This window comes from Cyprinodon variegatus, unplaced genomic scaffold, assembly GCF_000732505.1.
Source record: "Cyprinodon variegatus isolate N-32 unplaced genomic scaffold, C_variegatus-1.0 Scaffold1132, whole genome shotgun sequence".
NCBI classification, from domain to species: Eukaryota; Metazoa; Chordata; class Actinopteri; order Cyprinodontiformes; family Cyprinodontidae; genus Cyprinodon; species Cyprinodon variegatus.
Genome location: NW_015151585.1, coordinates 105,649 through 125,526, shown reverse-complemented (window position 1 = coordinate 125,526; position 19,878 = coordinate 105,649). Strand labels below are relative to the sequence as shown.

Below are 19,878 nucleotides of genomic sequence, written 5' to 3'. Positions count from 1 at the left end.
TATATATATATATATATATATATATATATATATATATATATATTAATAAAACAGCCCCTCCCTCTAGAAATTTTTCTTTAAATAATAATTAAGTTAATAAATATTAAATTCTTTCTATGAATTTCGTTTTCTTATGGTAATTCTTTAAATTACAAAAAATATTTTGAAGTAGAACGTTTGTCCAAAATATCTTGTTTAATTAATTGCAATTTATTTTCTCGTAAACTACTAACTCATTTACTATATTCTATTTTTTTTATTTCGTGTTATGTAAAGAAAACAAAACAAAAAGAACAACTGCTGAGGACCCGTAACACTTCCGTAAATATACATCTCCAGCCAATCAGAGGAGAGGACCGAACGTGAACGAGCACGTCTCCACCGTGACAGAATGTGCGCGCGCATTGACAGAATATTCTGGTGAGGACCTTCCAGGAAGCTAGCATGCTGCAAGGGGCTTCATTCATTTTCTTTATTGTTATTTCATTTGAAAATAAGCTTTTTTAGAGCTTCAATAATGACGCTGACACCTCTTGTTTACTGGGCACAACGCCACGAGGAAATCTACCTGCGCGTGGAGCTCACAGATGCACTGGTGAGTTCAACACACCTGCTGTCCTGAGTTCTTTTTATTACTTCAGATGGCAGAATACAAATGCAAATAAAGATGGCAGTTTGTTTGCATACTGTTATATACAAACTGAGATTAGCTTCGCTGATATGACATCTTCACAAGGTTCCCTTTCTTTTCCCTAACCAAACCTGTTCATATCAGAATTAGTTGAGTGGAAGGGCTTGAAGTAGCGCGTGGGTGGATTCGTGGATTAGTAAAGCCTGAAATAACCTCTGAAACTCGAGGGCGGATTTTTTTTTTTTTTTCTAGCTCAGTTCTATCTCCACATTATCTATCCGCAACTTCTCTGAAGGTTACCACAGTTTTTATTTTGAAACTTGTAACGCTATTTGTTAATGAGGTAGACCAGATCTTAGGCGGAAGAGATGTAAAACTGCCAATTTGTTCAGTAGTTTCTGTAACAAAGATTATGGCTTACATTAAAATCGAATTCCAGTACATTCTGTGACTACAAAAGGTAGGTTTATCTTGCTTTGAGATCTATTTGATCACAATTTTCCATTAAAATGTATCATTATACAAATGCTTATTCAGTACAAGGGCATTCCCCCTATCTGTTTATTTCTGCAGAATATTGATGTCCAAGTACATGAGAATGTCCTTCATTTTCAAGGCAAGTCATGTTTTTCTACTCTTAGTAGTTTTCCTTACATTGCCCAGTTTTTTTTTTGTGTGTTTTTTAAGGAGACTAATGATCACTTTTTTTATCCCTGCAGCTCTGGGGCATGGTGCTAAAGGACAGCATGAATATGAGTTCAGCTTAGAGTTTTTTTTACCAGTAAAGTCAGAGGTATGCTTGTCTTCTCACTTCAGCTTTTACTTCTTATGTTTTTTTTTTTTTACCGTGACTTTAATTTATTCTCCTTTGCGTCAAGGTGAGACACAAGTCCACGCAGCGGCAGGTAAACATCACAGTGCGGAAAGAGCAGCGAGGCTGGTGGGAAAGGCTGACCGCTCAGGAGCGCAAACCGGTTTTCCTGGCCCCAGACTTCGATCGCTGGTTGGACGAGTCGGACGCTGAGATGGAGATCCAGGAAAAGGTCAGGCAAAATAAGATTTTTCAACATCACTCAGTGTTTTTTTTTTTTGTACAGTGCTTTTTATGTCAGTGTTTCTTTTGCTGGTGATCAGGGAAACAAATGCTTTATCAATCCTAATAGTCATTATTTCTTTAAATTTTGAAAAGGAGGAGAAAAGGAACAGACTGAAAGCTTTGAGGCATTCAGAAGAAGGTAATTATTCTATCAGGTGATTTAAAACTTATTTCCTAAAATATTTCTCTCTCATTTTTGGTGTAGTGGATAAATTGTATTTTTTTTTCTCTCAGGGTTTGTTAGCCTGAAAACAGGCTTTTTGTTTGTTTACAACCTGGTTCAGTTTCTTGGATTTTCATGGATCTTCGTTAACATGACTGTACGCCTCTTCATCTTTGGGCAAGGTCAGAAATACCAGCCTAGTTTAACCATCCTCCTGCATGTGGTTTGCTTTTTTTAAACCTTCCTTTCATTTGTAACTTTAACCACTTAATCAAATTTCAGACTCGCTGTACGACACGTTTCACACCATATCGGATGTGATGTTCTTCTGTCAAATCTTGGCATCAGTTGAGGTGCTGAATGCTGCTTTTGGTGTAGTTCGGACTGGTGTTATTCCCACCCTTATACAGGTACAGCATATACATTTGTGAGTTTTACTAACAGCAAAATGTACAAATTTAAAAATGTCATATAGATTATGAATGTATGAGATCTCATGGTGTATCTTTTATTTTCTCTTGGTAGGTGGTTGGAAGGAACTTTATCCTCTTCATCATTTTTGGTAGTTTGGAAGAAATGCACCACCGGCCAGTTGTCTTCTTTGTTTTCTATCTTTGGAGCACCATCGAGATTTTTAGGTAAGTAAAGGCGCAAATCGTTTGAATATTGTCATATATATCCAAAGTTTTACTTTCTCCGAAATGTCTAATACTATACAAATATAGGTTTTAATCAAGATTGTAGAATAAAATATAAAAGTACAGCACTATATACTTGGCCTAGATTTCCTTTTGGATGAAATACAGCATCAGCAGCATCAGAGAATGAGTGCGAACAGCCTCACTCTACTGAGGCGTTAAGGAGGTCTGTGTTTCTAGATATTCACTGACACCAGAATAATCAAAATGTTTAAAGGTCTTTGGAATGCAGGTTACTACTACAGCAAAGTGGGCTGTCTATTTTAATGCTCTATAAAAACCTGAGGTAATAAAACCAGTTTTGCAATTAGGACTTCAGATTTTCTTTTGTAGAGTAAAACTGCCTTGGCACATGTCTTGAAATACCATTAAAGGTTTAAAAATAAATTAACAAAAGATTTTATTTAATTACCGTTGGAATCGGGATTGCTCAGCTCCTTCTTTGCAAGGCTTAATTCTCTGTGGTTTAGGTCGGGTTGATTTAGCTGACCGATCAAGCCCCTTTAAACTAGGATCATTAACTCGGGTATTGCTGCTTTAGGCGGTGTGGGCAGGTGCCAAGTCCTGCTGCAAAATGAAATCTTCATTAAGCTACACCAGAGGAAGATGGTGGTAGCTTGGATTCTGTCTCACCACTCTACCGCAAATTCTTAGACCTACAAATTTTACTATAATGAAGAAATTGCCTTGTGAACCTTTTTGTTTGGTACCAGTGGCCTTTATTTTGAAAGTGTGACAGTAAATAGGGTGGGAAGAGGAAAGATGTGTAGCAAGGATCTAATGGTCTGTCTGGAAAACAAAGGCATCAAGCCTGACCAGGTTCTGTACCCAGGACTTTGAAACAGGATTTGTGCACTGTAACCTTATGCCATCATTACACCTCTATAAAAGCTTAACTTTCCATTAACATGCTTGTTTACAGCACTCTATTATCAGCCAGGTTTCCTAAGCAATAACCTACTATAGGTTATTCTACTTGGAGAACATTGTCAACCAAGTCTGCATTAGTCAATTCAGCAGCTATCACAATTACAAAACATTTTCTGCATAAAAAAATATTTTTTCTCATGTAATTGTTTAAAAATATATATAAAAAAAGGTAAATGATAGAAACAAGATATTTTGACAGAAGTGTTCACCCCAATTTCAAACCACTGGTTAATTTTCATGTCCACGGTGTATATAATATCCAGCTTGGAGACATGAAGCGTCATTCTACCAACATTTGTCAAAGACTTTTACTCAGAAGCTCTAAATCTTTGTCTCCAAGCTACACAGACTATTCATTTCCATTTCTGATCAGCAGAATCCACAGCCTAATGAAACGAGTTTGAAAGCAATATTGTTATAAATGCAAATCTGGTGGCATACAAGCATCTGTTCCCCCCAAGTAAAGCAAACATCCTGCTCTAATTCAGGTATCCGTTTTACATGCTGGGCTGCTTTAACACCGAGTGGAAAACTCTCACTTGGTTGCGCTACACAGTCTGGATCCCCCTGTACCCATTAGGTGTCTTAGCTGAAGGTGAGTTAGTTCATGAGTCTCCTATTTTTTTTTTTTTTTTTACATCAACATATTAATATGCATGTTTTTATTCCATAAAGCTGTCGCAGTGATACAGTCCATTCCCATATTTGACCAAACCAAACTCTTGAGCATTCCTCTGCCGAAAGCAATTGGGACATCCATCAGCTTCTCTTACGTCCTGCAAATCTACCTGATTCTCATGTTTTTGGGTAAAGTTAACAGAAAACGTATATCTAAAAATGCACTATTTATCAAAAGTGTGTTTTTAATACTGACGGATCTTTTTTTTTCTACTCTCAGGGCTTTTTATTAACTTTCGGCACCTTTACAAGCAGAGGAAAAGGCGTTTCCGGACCAAAAAGAGGAAGACGCATTAACGCTCAGTACTAACAATAATACTTGAACGCCACTACTGCCTGCTTACATTTGAACCTTTTTTTTTTTTTTTTTTAAGACCATCAGCTACGCCTCTGCTCCGGTTCCAAATGTTTTTCCCTTAATAGTTGTTTTCTACTTCACATACCTTTGCTCTCCTCAGACTTCCTCTATCTTTTTACATAACCTTTCCCCAGATTGTGTTATCTTTTATCACCACATGGTCACATTTAGCAGTAGTTCTCATAAACTAGATTTTCAGATTACTGTTAAACCACAGAGATCGAAACAGTTGACATTTCTTTCTAACCCATCTGTTTTTTTTTTAATGTCTCTTTCTACATGACTTCTGAGCAACAACTTCTGAAAGACCTTAGTGCTAACAGCTGGTTTACAATGATTTTGGCTTAAATGAAGAATATCAACCTCTAATGCATGGTTTTATTTATTGTTTCCTTCTGATAAAGATCTGAAAAAAGTTGTCCTTTATTTTAACTAAGCTTTGACCCAGTATGTATCTTTATTATTCTACTAATTTCTTGTTCTAAATGTCTCTTTAATTGTCATTTTGATAACTTATGAGACCAAATAAAAAAACAAATTTAGTTACTGCTCAATCTTGGAAATATATCCGTTTAAGAAACCTGTTAAAAAAAAAAAAATGAATATTTACAATTAACATTTTCAATGTTCTTTTGACTTATTTCTCAAAATGATGTTCCAGTAAACAATTCAGAAATGTTCCAAATCTGCTGGCAGTTCAAGCTGAGAATCAGTTTATGGCTCAGCTGGAGAAGTCTGTGTGCATGGGGACAATGTTGTGATCAAAAGCAGCATACTGGGAGTCCCCAGAACTGGCTAGTTTGAGCTGGTGTGCAGCATGAGAGAGCTGGAAAGCAGCATCAGGATGGGCTGAGTCGGGCAGCATTGTACACTCCCTCTCCAGCAGCTCAGCCACGCCTTTCAGGAGCTCCCAAAAACCAAACGCCAAGGCTGCTTTCCGCAGGCGATTCAGCTCCTGGTAGATTAACAACACAGAAGTTTTACTTTTGTTTAGAAAAAAAAAAAAAGTCTTTATTTAAAACAATTGCTGCTAAACCTACCTTATAGAATGTCTGAGTTTTGTCCGGTAGTTTCCTTGCATTCCTCAAGATCTTCTGAACATCAGTCTGTGTTACGACAATAAAAAAAAAAAAACTTGTCAGGAGATATTTGAACATGCATAGAATAACATTTTTAATTCTTGACAGGAAATAGTTGAGGTTTGAAGTTTACACCTTACTGCCCACACAAATGTCGTACAGGATGGTTAGTAGAGGTAGGAAATGTTATTTTATCAACAAGATATTCAGGTCATTACAGTGTTATTCCATTTAGACAAACGTTTTGGTGCTTTGCCTGTTTGGACTTTTAAAGCAAGATAATTTAATAATGAATTTTACTTTATCTTCCTTTAGAGCAATTTACCTCTGCATTTAACCCATCCCCTTGGGGAGCAGTGGGCTGCCATTGTGCAGCGCCCGGGGAGCAGTGTGGGGCTAAGGGTTTTGCTCAGGAACCCAGAGTGGAGTTTGTGAGGACCGGGTACTTGCAGCCCTCTCAGAACACAAGTGCACTGCTCTAATCCACTAGGCCAACACTCCCCATAATAATGTATTCCTCTGAAGTTTTCAACATTTTTACAGATTTCTTATTTTCCTTTCACTGCACCTGTAGTCCGCTGGCTTTAATCCACACTGTGACGTTCTGAGCGTAGCTTCGTTTGACCTGTGGCTGCACAGGGAAAGGACTTTTACTGTCATCCTCGCCGTAGGGATTTTCAGCAGCCTCTGCAACATCAGAAAGATGACGCATCAGAGAGAAGTCGGTCGATCCACATTAAGCTCAAAGCAGAACAAAGAGTAATCATTAACTGATCATGTACACATACAGGGACCCTTGAGCTTTAAGATAACAGTCTCTCACCCATATTAGTGTTTCATGTTTGTAGGTTTATTCAAAAGTTGCATAATAAAAAAATAAATATCCAGCAATCGGATATCTATGCAGTAAAATGTTACCTGAAACTGGTCCCAAATGTGTGATCTTGCCCAGCCAAGGTAGAGGATTTGGACCGGGCTCAAACAAAGACATCATCAGGTTGGACTTCTTTTTGCTGTCTGCTTGAGAGTACAACATGCCAAACCACTCCGGCCTGAGATCAAAGCAGGAAAGAGTTTGGTGAAATTAGGCAGCTGTTACCCCCCAAATGAAAAATATTCTTCTGCAGAGAAATTTAGAAGGTGGTGTATACTCTGACTCTGTTGATGCTTACCCCAGCTGGACCAGAGCCACCATCCCCTCCACCTTCAGACTTCCATGTAAAAGAACACAGAAATTTGGGCTTTTTCCAGCCATTTGGCTAGCCGAAGGTTCCTCTTCAAGCTCATCAGTAGCTCCTGCGCCAACATCATCCACTTCTAAAAATTATATAAAAATATGTTAGAGCAACTTCCTGTGAGAACAAAAAGGAATCAAGAATTTAATTAATTAATGCTGCTTAAATCCTTCTCTCCAAATGATCCTCTTTTATAATAATTTCCTACAAAAAAACAATCCGAGAGGATTTTATTTCCCTGAAGTGGCCTAATAGCCATTCTTATTTTGTTTTCTATAACTATTCTTCAGTGAAACCTTTTAAAAGCAAAAGCTGCCAATCACTTATGCAGAAAGATTAATCAGCTGGAGCAACAAAACAAACCTTTGTTTACAGGAATAGGAAGGACCAAGTGTCTGGATATTACAGGAGGGCTGGAGATATCAGCAATTTCAATGAAGCCCACTATTTCCAAATCTGAAAACAAACATAACCTGAGTGAAGATCGATAATAAAAAGTTTAAGTGAGTTTAAAAATCTTGATAATGACCTGTGCTGACAGCTCTGGGAATAGGCTCCACCTCGTCGTCCACCACGACAGGTTCAGGTCGAGGGAACACCTGAACGTTTGAAGACAGATTCCCACAGTGCAGAACTGCATGGAAAGGTGAGTAGGCCCGGTCAATTAGCATTCTGGAGGAATGGAAATGACAGAAAAACTCAGCATATGAATAAACAAACAAGCATCTCTACAGCATCGTTAACTCAGCCATACCCAAACATTGCTTGTACACTCTTCATGCAAAGCGGTCCATCCACAGTGAAGATCTGTCCATCCCCTCCGCTGATACGAAGGAGCTCCTCTAGGTTTTCCAGGGCATCAGTCATTTGCAGCTAAATAAAACAAGAAAGGCTCTCATTTCTGGATCTTTCAAAAAGAATACTGAAATTTGACACTTAAGTTATGACATGCTCCCTGTAGCTCATTTTTATCACCATAGATATAGACTGAGTAATCTTTTAAAACCAATGTACAGTCAGAAATGTGCCCTTCAGTACCTCCTCTGCATTGGCAATACACATGATGAACATTTTGGTGGGAAAAGGAAAAGGGAGGGGAAACTTTTTGTCCTCAACCCGATGTTTCAGAGTCTGAAGAGAGTGGCGAAGGGAACCCTTCCCAATGCCAAGAGATCCGTCTGTAACCAGTACCACCTACAGGACAAAAGGGGGAAACGCATAAACATGAGCAGTTAAGGAGGAGCCATTACTGAAAAGGCAGAAAATAAAAAAAATAAAAGGCATTAAAAACATTATACTAAATAAAGGGTGATGATATAACGTGTAAGTTGCTAGAAGTAATGTAAGTTTCAACCATTTAAAATACAGTTTCATGTAAACTTAGATTTATTTTGTCTTTTTGTATACACGTGTAAAGAAAAAGAAATTTCGTTTAGAACAGCTCTCTAGACAATTTTGGATGTCTGATATTTGAGGTGTTAAAATGGGGAAGGACGTAATAACAGCGAATTTAGGAATGACTGGTGATAATTTACTGCAAACATAAATGACCACTTTCTCCATGCATAAGAACCAAAAACTAATAAAAAAAGGTCTTCAAATAGATACATACATTTCACCAGTTACAGAAAGTGGTGCAGCCGCACGTCTGAACTGTAGACACTAATTGTATTGACATTTTTTTTTTTTTCAAACATGACGATAACAAATAAAGAAATATGTCTCAAAAATGACAAAAACAAAAGATCCAAGCTGTTCTATTAGTTTAGGGGGTTTTGGAAAAAACCCAAATAAATAATTGTTATCTCAGGATGAAAGATTCATGTGGTGAGTCTTATTCATATATAACAAAGCAGTATAAAGTCAAATGTGATGCTATCACATTTCACTCTAAGAGCTAAAGTAGGGCTAAAGCCAGACTACGCAACTGGAAAGTGAAATTAGATCATAGCAGAGATCAATAGTAATGAGTTACATTTAATCACCACTAAAGCGTTAGTGAGAGAACACAGACTGTTACTGAAGATGGATAATAAGCATGACCCAAACCCCATCACAGACTCTACACAAGAGTAAGAAAAAAACTTTTTTTCACAGTAATGTAAAGGGTCAAATTAGTTTTTAATCAGTGTCTAAATAAATTAGAGATTAGGCCTAAATATTGTGGCAGTTTTTAGTGGAGATTAGATCTGTCCTGGAAACTTCATTTCCTTTTTTTCTTTTCTCAGAGTGTCTTCCATTTTTATTTTTGCCTTGAAAAGCAGTTCATAATTCAATGCTTACAAAAATTGGCAGACCAAAAACCAAAATGTAACAGAATGATAGTTTTTTAAAGCAATAATATCTAAAGAGCTGTTAAAAGATATCCTTTCTGCATCTGCAAGGTATTGAACGAACTGTAGCATTTCTTAAATTGACATAAAATATGTAAGGTCAGTTTTGTGTCTCTGTATAATGGGTCGATTTAAATAATTGGAGAAGCTAACAAAGATCAAATTGTGTTTACTTTATTAAAACACCTTTGCAGATGTCTAACCAGTGCATTATAGCAATATTAATTTTTGTGTGTTTATTCAATATCCACCCAATCAATGTGCTTTGGGGCATATAAAATCTAATCAGGAGGCCTGAATGTGGATAACCTTATCCAGAGAAAAGAACACAGAAACATCTGGCCATCTTGAACAATGTCCAGATGTTGCAGATGTAGCTGCAAAACTAAAACCCTAGAGAACCCTTTGTTTCATCAAATTCATCTCCAATCCAATAGTGAGGGACATACAGCGCAGTGAAAAGGACCTTCTAATGCTAACTCTGGGTTTGTTTGGGTTTATATTTGGTTGCTATGTGGAGTACTTTTCTGATGCAACTGGAAATAAAATGGCATTATTAGAAATCTACTGAAGAGGATTAATACGTTTTTTTTTTCTATTGCATTGATATGTTTTTTTTTTACCTAACTAACAATATTCTTTAAAGAATTAAATTCAATTCAGTTTATTTATATAGCGCCAATTAACAACACATGCCATATCAAGGCACTTTACAGTTCACCAGATCATCCAGTCAAATTAATATAAAGTATATAAAGTTATATCTAAGGAAAACCAGTCAATTGCATCGACTCATTGACTCTAATGCAATCCCTCACACTAAGCATGCTTGTAGCGACAGTGGAGAGGAAAAACTCCCTTTTAACAGGAAGAGACCTCCAGTAAATCGAGCAAATGCTTTCGGTCACACATATCTACTGAACACAACGTTGTTTTGTATGAATATACCCAAATAACAGAGAACTTCATAAGACCAAAAAAAGGGATAAAATCAACCACGCATCTTTTGGCCAATACATTTGAGGCTCAAGTTGTCTCTTTAGCGATGGTTGTGTGGCAAAGAAAATGATCTTGCTGATGTGGAAAAGTGACTTTGCACCAAGCTACGAAATGTGGCTGAGGGAAATGGGGAACATAGGTATCACAACATGGACAAAATAAAAAACTATCACAAGATCTGGGATCCTCTACTGTCCTACATAAGAGGAAAAACTGACTCCTGTATTGCAAGACCTGAATGCCTCCCATGCACTGTATTGTCACACTATATCAATTGCTGTGATAAATATTTGCCAATATGTGCTTTGTTCTGTGTGTGACAAAAATAATACATAAAAAAAATAAAATCAACCACATAAATATGGCTGCTTGCATACCTGACAGGGACCTGCACTGCCCCATTCCTGCTGAACAACGCTACTGACTCCTTGAAGAGCCAACTCAAGACATGTTTTATCATAGTCTTCCAAGTTACTGAGTGCCTCCTGTGAACAACAACACCAAATCATTAAACAGACCAATATGAAGGCAGAAATTACTTTCTATGCAAACGCAGCTCTTACCTGTAATGCATTGTAATCCCTGGTGAAAGGCACCAGCAGCTCCCAAAGGGAAGAGAAAGCCATCAGCGCTGTGAACTCCAGGCGATAGTTAGAAGCCATGTGTTCAAACAGCATGTTAAGTCCGTGAACTGCCAGGTTCTTCCTCTGGAACTCCTCGCTGCCATCCACGGACACTGGTCGTGTCATGGACAGGGACACGTCCATTAAAATCACTGTAGGCATTGCTGCTCACCTCTGAATGAGATCCGCAATGAAACTGTTTTACAATATTTCCCAAACACAGTTTACTGTAAAACTACCTGAAATTCTCCAAGCTTAAGTTAAAATTAAAACTCAAATTAGCGGCGTTAGGCAGGTTAGCACTAGCAACCGGGGCTAGTTTGCTAGCATTTTGCCACCTAACGGCTAAAGCAGAGACACGGTCGGGATATTTATTTATCAAATATAAAAGGAAAAATATCCATAAGTTAAAAACCCCCACAAAGGATGAAATATAAGACACAAAAATGGCTAAACAAGTTAGACCGTTTCTGTAATCTCGCTTATGTTGTTTTAGGAGTGCATCAATAATGCTGTCCGTAGAGAACATCTTTTACCGATATATAGTTCCGCTCCTATGTAGTCTAACAAAATGTGCATTATTCATAACATGGATCTATTACAAACAAACAAAAAACTACAAAGACTATGGTGTCATATCATAACTATAATAATTTTTTTCCCCATTATTATTCTAAACGCTTTTCGTCAAATTTGAGGCAAAATCAAATACAGTTCATACCCAGACTGTAATTTTCCTCTGAAATTCCAATTTATTTATCTGGGTAGTTTGGTGTTTTAGAAATTATCTAATAATATTTGCACGTATAATTATTATCATTATTAACATCGGTTTATGTTGTTTGTGGTTTTGATCATAGTTTCTGCCCATTCGGCCCTTACAGCGAAAACCCACATCCTCCACAACAGCTGCGCCACGCTGCGCCATTCCAGACCGCGTGCGCAAAGCAAAGCCAAGAATGCCCCTATTGGCATCTAATTATCACCTTAAGATTTAAATCTTATTCAGATTTAAAATACCGTAAAAAGCAGCAAAATTTCGGAAAAACGGGTGTTTTTAGAGGGTGAATTTAAATCTTAACGTGATAATTATTTTATATTACTGTTTTTATATATTTTTTATTTATTACTATTTTTCAAGGCTGCACTTTAAAAAATAAATGAAATTGTCCAGAGAACCGTTCTAAACGTAATATTTATTTTTGTTTTACACTTGTGTAAACAAAATGACAAATACATCTGTCTAAGTCATAAGTAGATGCGAATAGTGGCATTCTTGGGTTGCCATAGCCTAAAGCCGCGGTCCCGCCCGTCTTTCTCCGCTTCGACTTCCTGGAAACTCGAGGAGAGAATGCTATATATTATTATTTTTTAATTCATAGGAGAAAAACATGCGGTAATGAACGCTTAATTTAATACTAAATTATTAATTAATTATTAATTATGAAATATGAAATCAACATCAATAACACGCGTTTCTGCCAAAACATTATTTTTTTCTTTGTGGGTCTTTGTAATTGGGATAATCATACAAAACTGGTTTCTTCTCCACTCCCAAACTCAGAATCGATAAGAAGTTTATTTTGAAGTTGTGAGAGGCGCTCTTGGAAGTTGTGGTGACTGGATTTGATGAAACTTTTTAGCCCCTGTAAAATAAATATTTTGATCGAGATGAGAAATCTGCTCCCTGCTGTGTCTAAGTACCAATTGTAATTTAATTAAACTGTCTTAGTTTTTGGAAATACATAAGATTTATGCTTTGGGGATGTGGAATCTGGGAGGTCAGACTGAACGGTCCTGGATTTTTTTTTTTTTTTTTTTTTTTTTTTTTGAAGTTGCTCTATAACCCGTTTGAAACGGATCAAGTTTTCTTTCCTCGAAAAAATGTACTGCAGACTGCAAATATAAAGTAAAAAAAACTCTATTTTGGATATCTTAAAATTTGATTGAAAACTAAACGCAGGAATAAAGTAAGTGTGAAGTTCTTTTTAATTATTTCCGTAGCATTGAACTGTAATGCTCTTAGTTTTAGCCTATTATATTTTCCATTAACGTGTAGGCTATATTAATAGTTTAATTACATATTGTGTGTAACTGTTTGGAAATGGGACACTAAAGACATGGTTTGTCGAATAGGATTGTACTCACACTGATGGCTGTAAAGCAGAGAGAACAAATGTTTGAGTGAAACTTGATAAATGGGAGAATATAGATAGAATGAAGCAGAAGGAGGAAAAATGGTCCCAATGAGATCCAGCAGCCAAAATAACAGCACAAATACAGAACAGAGCCTAACTATTTTGTATGAGGTATAAGAAGGGTAACCTGACAACAGCCAGATGCATGTCTCGCTCCGTGGAGCTAGGCGGAGCGAGACATGCATCTGGCTGTTGTCAGGTTATAAGAAGGGTAGAGCTAGGGAGAAATGTCTATCCCGGCTGAAATCTTTAAATTCTATTCTGGATTTAATAGAAAGCCATGAAAAGAAGCCAGGATAGGAGAGATATGATCTCTATTTTCAATTTTTATTGGATCGGCTTAAGGCTTTTAACTACAGGTTGAACACTTCCTAAAAGCAAAGAATTACAATAGTCCAGCCTTGGAATAACACATGGATTAAAATGGGCTGTAATTATATAAAGCTTTTTCAGGTCAGAGGACTTGACCAAAGCGCTTTAAACTACATTCAGTCATTCACACATTCTGTCACAGTCTTGGTCCTGTTATGTTTTTTTTAAGTATTTTGTTTTACTTTGTTCCATGTTTTCTAGTTTTAGTGGTTTAATTCTTATTTTGTTGTGTTTTCTGTTTTTTTTTTCTTCAGTTTTTAGGTTTTTATTTGTTGCCCTCTGCTGCCCTCTTGTGTTCTCCTTTTTCCCTAGCTCCTTTCCTGTTCTGCTCTGTTCATACCTGTTCCCAATCTGCTCGTTAGTCTTCTCTTTGTTTCAGTCTCCAAAAAATGCACTCTCTGTTCAGTTCCTCAGTGCTGGTTCCTCGTCTAACTTCCTCCAACTCCGTCTCGCTGAGTCCACCTCCTTGTCATTGTTTCCCCCAGATGTCTCCATGGTTTCTGGTTTGTTTGACTTTGATTTCATGTTAGATTTAGTTTTTACTTTATTATCTGAGATACTAAAGTGCACAAAAGGATCTGAACAATGCTGATAGACTTCATTATTTTGAAAAGATTCAATTATATAAAATCTGATTAAAATATGGCAAAGTTTATGATTGAAATGTCAAAAAAAAAAGCGATAAGATGGAAAAACTGAAGTGGTTCAAACTGTTTGTAGCGAATGCTTGCAGAAAAACTCTATTATATCTTGTATCCCTGATGAACTGCTTGTTTAATTTAACTGAGGTTTTTTCCTTTACCAACAGGTTTTCTTGAAGGACTCAAATCCAATTCAGACAGCTCTAATTTTGGATCCTGTAAATCCAAGGTCTGTTTGAGAAGATCAGCCCTTCCTTTAGTGTTTCTCATTAGAGCCAAACAAGTGAATTAGCAGTTTTATGTACAATATGGAGAAGACTATGGTTAGGATTTTCTTCTCTGGTATCCTCCTTGGAACTGTTGACAATCAGAGTGTTGGTACTGAACCCCCTAATCTTTTGTCTGGCTTTGGAGAAGATACTGGAAATATCACAGATCACTCAGTGCTGGAAGATCCTGTTAAACATCCTACATATTCAACTCCGTTTGATAAAGTGCCTGAAACTAAATCACCATTTTTGGACCCAACAAATATGACTCTTCATCCTTCACTGGAAACATCAATTCATGACCCAACCTCCAATGTTTCCCACTGTAAAGCTCAACACTCAAACACAATGTTCCCTAAAGATCTTTTTTCTATTGAGGATCGCAGGCAAGGATGGGTGGTCCTACACGGTTTTGGGATAATCTACGTTTTTGTCGCACTTTTAATTGTGTGCAATCATTTCTTCGTTCCTTCGCTGGGGATCATCATGGAGAGGCTGGATATCTCAGATGATGTTCTGGGAGTCACCTTCATGGCTGCAGGAAGATTCATTCCATGGCTGTTTGTCAAGCTAATCAAAATCCCATTTGATGACTGCACCTTTCCTGTGGACATTAACCCAATTATTGGTTCGGCAGCTTTCAGAATGTTGTTTGTGATTGGAATATGTGCTTTGTTTTCTGGGAGGGTTCTCCCTCTTTCCCGCTGGCCGCTTTTCAGAGACCTATTATTCTACATGTTGGGTTTCATCTTCGCGATAATTTTTTTCTTGGACGGTGCTGCCATGTGGTGGGAAAATGTGATCCTGGTGACTTTTTCTATTCTCTACATCATATTTCTGAAATATAATTCACAAGCTAAGCAAATAATGAAGACCAAACTCCAGAAAAACAAAAGGGTGAAGAAAGTTTCATTTGTGAACAGATGTGAAAAGGTGAGCTCTATCATACATTTTGATTAGATAATATAAAATATTCTTAAAATGGGAATGTTAAGATAGAATGTGATAACATAGGACAAGTACAGTTGTTTATAGATTTAAACAATTAGCACTTTTATCTGATATAATATAAATCTTGCATGCAGCACTGTGTTAATCTGACATTTCTTTACCATTACTATCAATACTATTTTACACTCAGCAGACGTGAAGTATATTAGGGAAAATTCCGTAAAAATTAAAAAAAAATTCAAAAAATATCCACTGGACTTGGTTTTCAAGATTTCAAGAATTTTTACGGAATGACTATGACCTGGATAACTGAGAACCTTCATCAGCATATTAGGGAAAAGTCATCTTTTTTTTCTAGTTATTTGAAAGGACTATATTTTACCTTAATTGGTGAAAATAAACCGGAATATTTTCAGATAAAGATATTCTAATGCTGCCTTCATGTGGTATCTTATTTATGGTAAACAGCAACAACAATAGCAAAGATGCACATGAACCATCACTCATGTTGTAATTTCCACTGGAAACCTAGAAAAAATATATTTAGTTGCTGAGATGAGGTCAACTTTTGACCTTTCAACATGGCGGAGAGCAGATAAATTATTCTGTATGATGAATTCTGCATTGTTAAAAGTGTTCTCTCTCTGTGACATTCATTAAAACAAAAATACCGCCATTTAAACTTGTGTCATTTTAAAAAGGGCCATTATGAAGTAATTTGACCAAATTCTCTCTAGCATTTAGTCAATGCATGTGATGCCTCCTCTTCTTCCTCTAGCTGATGAATTACAAAGTCTGTCTTGCCCAAGTAGAAGGTCAGGATAATCTGTGGATCCGAAATGTTTCTCTACCACCAAAAGCACTCTACTAAAAAAGGTGAAGGCAGTGTTAATGATCTGTGTTATAGGACAAAACATGACCTGCATACCTGTTGGTAGTGTTCTGCTGGGTCAGTCACATTTTTAGTGGGCCTTGCAAAAGCCTTACTGCAGACTTAGGTTTTAAAATTGCTGCCTAATGGGCAATTTGAAAAATCATATTAAGGGACATAAACAGAATTTTGTTTTGTCTTAAACAGATCCTTTTGAATCACATTCACATTCAAAGACTGCATTGCTTCTGCTTCTCTTTGGTTTTCTGTGTCATGTCACCTGTTGTATTAGGATAACTGCAGCGGCCTTTGAGACCCAATTAATTTTTTTAATTTTTTTTTTTTAGTTAAGCTCTACATTAATTGAGGAAGATATGTTTTTTTTTTGTCTTGAGTTTTGTCCATGCATGACTAACAGGAACCATGTTGCAAAGTATCAACAAGTCATATCAAAACAGAGAGTAAACATGTAAGTGCTTGTTGCCACTATCAATTCTTAGAAAAAAAAAAGATTGCAGCTTTATATTTTTAACCTAATGCATTATTTTTTTCTAACCTTCAAACCTTGTTGGAGTGGCATGCCAAAACTAAACTTCTTCTGACACGAGTACATGTTGATATCATGATAATTATAGGTATGTGCGATAATTACAATTAAGTATTTTACAACATATACAGTAAGCAACCTTTACTTTGAGGAAGTATCTCAGAAGGGATTAGTATTAGCAAAAGTCTATTTTTAGAATTACAGAATTGTCATCTAGCATAGATATATCTCGATTGAGACATTTCTAATTACACCATGGCTTTAAGCTCACACAAATTTTACTGCAAAAGTGCAGTAGATGATATTTTTTTTATTTTGTGTTACACTATTGTTTAAAACTGTTTTTGTTTGTTTTCTTTTATATTTTTTTAACAGAATCCCACCCAGGTGTATGTTCCCACAGGTGAAGATGATGCACAAGGCCTTGGAGACTGTAATGAAGGCGGTAATGTAAACACGGGTGGCTGCAAGGAGTTTGTTGAGAACAAATTGCTAGAAGGCGCTAAGCCATTGTCTTTGTGCTGGCCTGACACATGGCAGAAACAAGCCGTCTACATCTTCCTTTTGCCAATCATCCTCCCTCTGCGGCTCACTGTTCCCGATGTCAGGAACCAGGTATGGCTAGATGGATATTTTAGATTGTTTCAGATTAATTTTTCTTTTATACTTACTTTTTTGTGTTTGTTTCATAGAAAAACAGAAAATTCTTTGTGCTGACATACCTAGTTTCTATTGTGTGGATCAGTGTCTTCTGCTACCTTGTCAAGTGGTGGGCTCACCAGGTCAGTGCTTCCGTAACAGATCCGTAATGCTCCAACAAGTTTTAGATTTCACACTGAAATATTTAATGTAACATATATTCCCATCCTGAAATTTTGACTTAATCTCACTAAACACTATTTTAATGTTTTACAGATGGATGAGGCTTTTGGTGCCATGGGTCCTATGACATATCTGGTAGCAGCAATGTCCAGCCCTGATCTCATAACTGGTGTAATAGTGGCACGTAAAGGCCTTGGAGACATGGTTGTGTCCAGTAATGTGGGTAGCAACATCTTCGACATCAATATAAGGTAAGTTAATAAACTAAATTGACATGGCTTAGAAATGACGATAGAAAAACTAACACAGCGGCAGATTTATTAGCCCCATGCTAATTTCTCTTTGTCATTTCAACCAAAAGTCTAGCTGTAGAGTTGCTCCTCTACACGTTCACCCACGGTTTATCCCCTGTGGCTGTTGAGACCAGAGGCCTCGTCTGTGCCAGTATCCTCCTCTTCCTCGTGCTCCTCTTCACTGTCATCTCCATTATGTTATGTAAGTGGAAGATGAGGAAACTGCTTGGTCTCATCTTAGTCTTTCTCTACGTTCTTTTTGTGGTCATTAGCATCATGATGGTGTTTGGGATCATTAAGTGCCCTGTGTAAAAAAATACTTTGAAATATTTTTATTTATGCATGTGTTTCGTTTCTATATATAACTGACCTATCATCTACCAGGATATAAAAAGAAGGAAATATAAAGATTTTTTTTTTTTTTTTGGAACAGCAGTTTGAGACTCAAGTCACTTCTCAACAACTTTGTATACATGCTGAGTACACTACATAAACATATGCATTCCTGTTTTCACTGTAAGTAACTTAGCTGTAAATTACTATAGTTTTAAAAGGTATAGTGAAAGATTTTTGAGACCCGCCCACTTGTGTATACAAAATGACAAAATAAATCAGTCTAAGTCTCTCCAATTTTTAAAAAGAATGCATATACACAACCCTGTACCCACACCCGAGAGGGAAGGCCTGTTAAACACGTACGAGAGCGTGCACAGGCCCATTTCTTCTTGTGCACGCTCTGTTTAAAAATTGCTGTTTGCATCGCTCATACAAGCTTACTTTCCAAAAGAAGATGTGCAATTTTTCCACTATGTCAGACTCAACACCGGTAAGAGAAAATGGGGATGAGCATATAGGACGGCCTTACGTCAACATTTTCCCAGAATGATTGACAATTAGGAGGACCACTTATTTTGATGATGAAAAAGAACATCCTCCACTATACCTTTCATGACCCCTTTTGAGAAAACAGTAATCCCCCACTAGGTGACAATATTCTAGTTGAAGGCAACTGTTATCAGGTGTTTGCAGGATCTGGGATTGTGTCTTTTTTATGGCTGTGGAGGATATCTTCTAGGTAGAGATGCTTTTTGCCACATTGGAAAGTAAGGGAGAATGATTTGGCCCATTTAGGGTCAAGCCAATGCATGTAAGATGGATTAAGATCGAAGCTTTGACCAGGCCCCTCCAAGACCTTCAGACTGTGTTCCATGCCATTCATTCAGACTCAATGAACTCAGGTGCATTTGAGGTCATAAGCTTTTTACCTGAGGTGTTCATTCAAGATTTTTTTTTTTTACTAACTTTTCTGGTTTTAAATTCCTTAAATAAAGAATGGCATGCTGAAATCTGAGGTGGTTATGTACACTTCGGGATAAATAAGAGAATTGATTTCAGATTTTAAAATGGCAATAAAATTTGTATATTGAAATATAAAAAGGATTTGTATTATTATATATATCTGTCTTTTTGCTGCTCTGTTTTACTTAATGTTTTCTTTTCACCGTCGGATGAAAAACCATAACGGTTTTTTGACTTTATAGCCTATATATTAAATTGCATAAAATGTTTATCAGTAGAGAAAGACTGAAAAAAATCTATTTTCTTTCTTAGAAAAGATGGATTTAGGGTTTGTTTACATCTACTTTAAATGTTTCTTATTTTTCTCTATAAGGCGTACAACACTGATATCTACTCAAGTCTAAGCAGCACAACTTATAGATTTTTATGAATGTTTTTAAACAAGTCATATTTTGATCTGTGACATAAACTGAGACCAATTATATCATTTATATGAATATGTGTGGTTTTGTTTTTTTTACTTTAGATATTGATACCAAGGTGGTTCATTGAATTTATGAATATACAAATAAATGAGCCTTTTTCTACAACATTAAAATATGTTTCTACTTTTCTGTGTTTCATGCAATTTTATTTTTGTTTTCATTATCATTCAAGGTGCAGTTACAAAAATAATCTTTGGTTAACTTTGAAACTAGGCTGGGCTTAAAATGGGCCAATCCATGCTTTCTGTGTAGGTATTTAGAAATGTCCCTAGTCTTATTTTTGTCTGCATAAAATCAGAGTATCTAG

At 36.6% G+C, this 19,878-nt stretch overlaps 3 protein-coding genes across 3 annotated transcripts; 2 read left to right on the top strand and 1 right to left on the bottom strand.

Moving 5' to 3' along the window:
- Positions 1-414: 414 nt before the first annotated feature.
- On the top strand, positions 415-5,153 carry hacd3 (3-hydroxyacyl-CoA dehydratase 3). The gene is made up of 11 exons (XM_015400691.1): positions 415-595; positions 1,205-1,247; positions 1,351-1,424; positions 1,510-1,674; positions 1,821-1,866; positions 1,962-2,072; positions 2,173-2,300; positions 2,416-2,528; positions 4,007-4,113; positions 4,194-4,325; positions 4,417-5,153. Exons 1-11 carry the CDS (start codon positions 518-520, stop codon positions 4,491-4,493), a joined length of 1,074 nt encoding a protein of 357 aa, XP_015256177.1. The 5' UTR covers positions 415-517; the 3' UTR covers positions 4,494-5,153.
- Positions 4,550-11,332, bottom strand: vwa9 (von Willebrand factor A domain containing 9). Its single transcript, XM_015400690.1, has 11 exons — positions 10,764-11,332; positions 10,578-10,685; positions 7,907-8,062; positions 7,623-7,741; positions 7,398-7,540; positions 7,232-7,324; positions 6,806-6,950; positions 6,552-6,685; positions 6,202-6,320; positions 5,595-5,660; positions 4,550-5,509 (listed from the first exon to the last, which is right to left on the bottom strand). Exons 1-11 carry the CDS (start codon positions 10,983-10,985, stop codon positions 5,276-5,278), a joined length of 1,539 nt encoding a protein of 512 aa, XP_015256176.1. The 5' UTR covers positions 10,986-11,332; the 3' UTR covers positions 4,550-5,275.
- A 2,873-nt stretch (positions 11,333-14,205) lies between these two features.
- LOC107101677 (sodium/potassium/calcium exchanger 2-like) lies at positions 14,206-19,071 on the top strand. The gene is made up of 5 exons (XM_015400677.1): positions 14,206-15,236; positions 17,048-17,287; positions 17,365-17,454; positions 17,588-17,745; positions 17,856-19,071. Exons 1-5 carry the CDS (start codon positions 14,334-14,336, stop codon positions 18,097-18,099), a joined length of 1,635 nt encoding a protein of 544 aa, XP_015256163.1. The 5' UTR covers positions 14,206-14,333; the 3' UTR covers positions 18,100-19,071.
- The last annotated feature ends 807 nt before the right edge of the window (positions 19,072-19,878 follow it).

Bases quoted from the DNA above. Each gene is read 5' to 3' on its own strand.
- LOC107101677 (XM_015400677.1), top strand. From the start codon at position 14,334: ATGTACAATATGGAGAAGACTATGGTTAGGATTTTCTTCTCTGGTATC. The intron at 15,237-17,047 runs GTGAGCTCTATC...TTTTTTTAACAG, and splicing joins TTGTGAACAGATGTGAAAAG to AATCCCACCCAGGTGTATGT. The intron at 17,746-17,855 runs GTAAGTTAATAA...TTCAACCAAAAG, and splicing joins ATCTTCGACATCAATATAAG to TCTAGCTGTAGAGTTGCTCC.
- hacd3 (XM_015400691.1), top strand. From the start codon at position 518: ATGACGCTGACACCTCTTGTTTACTGGGCACAACGCCACGAGGAAATC. The intron at 596-1,204 runs GTGAGTTCAACA...TTATTTCTGCAG, and splicing joins TGGAGCTCACAGATGCACTG to AATATTGATGTCCAAGTACA. The intron at 1,675-1,820 runs GTCAGGCAAAAT...AATTTTGAAAAG, and splicing joins AGATGGAGATCCAGGAAAAG to GAGGAGAAAAGGAACAGACT.
- vwa9 (XM_015400690.1), bottom strand. From the start codon at position 10,985: ATGCCTACAGTGATTTTAATGGACGTGTCCCTGTCCATGACACGACCA. The intron at 10,686-10,763 runs GTAAGAGCTGCG...TGTTGTTCACAG, and splicing joins GGGATTACAATGCATTACAG to GAGGCACTCAGTAACTTGGA. The intron at 6,321-6,551 runs GTAACATTTTAC...CTGATGTTGCAG, and splicing joins ACATTTGGGACCAGTTTCAG to AGGCTGCTGAAAATCCCTAC.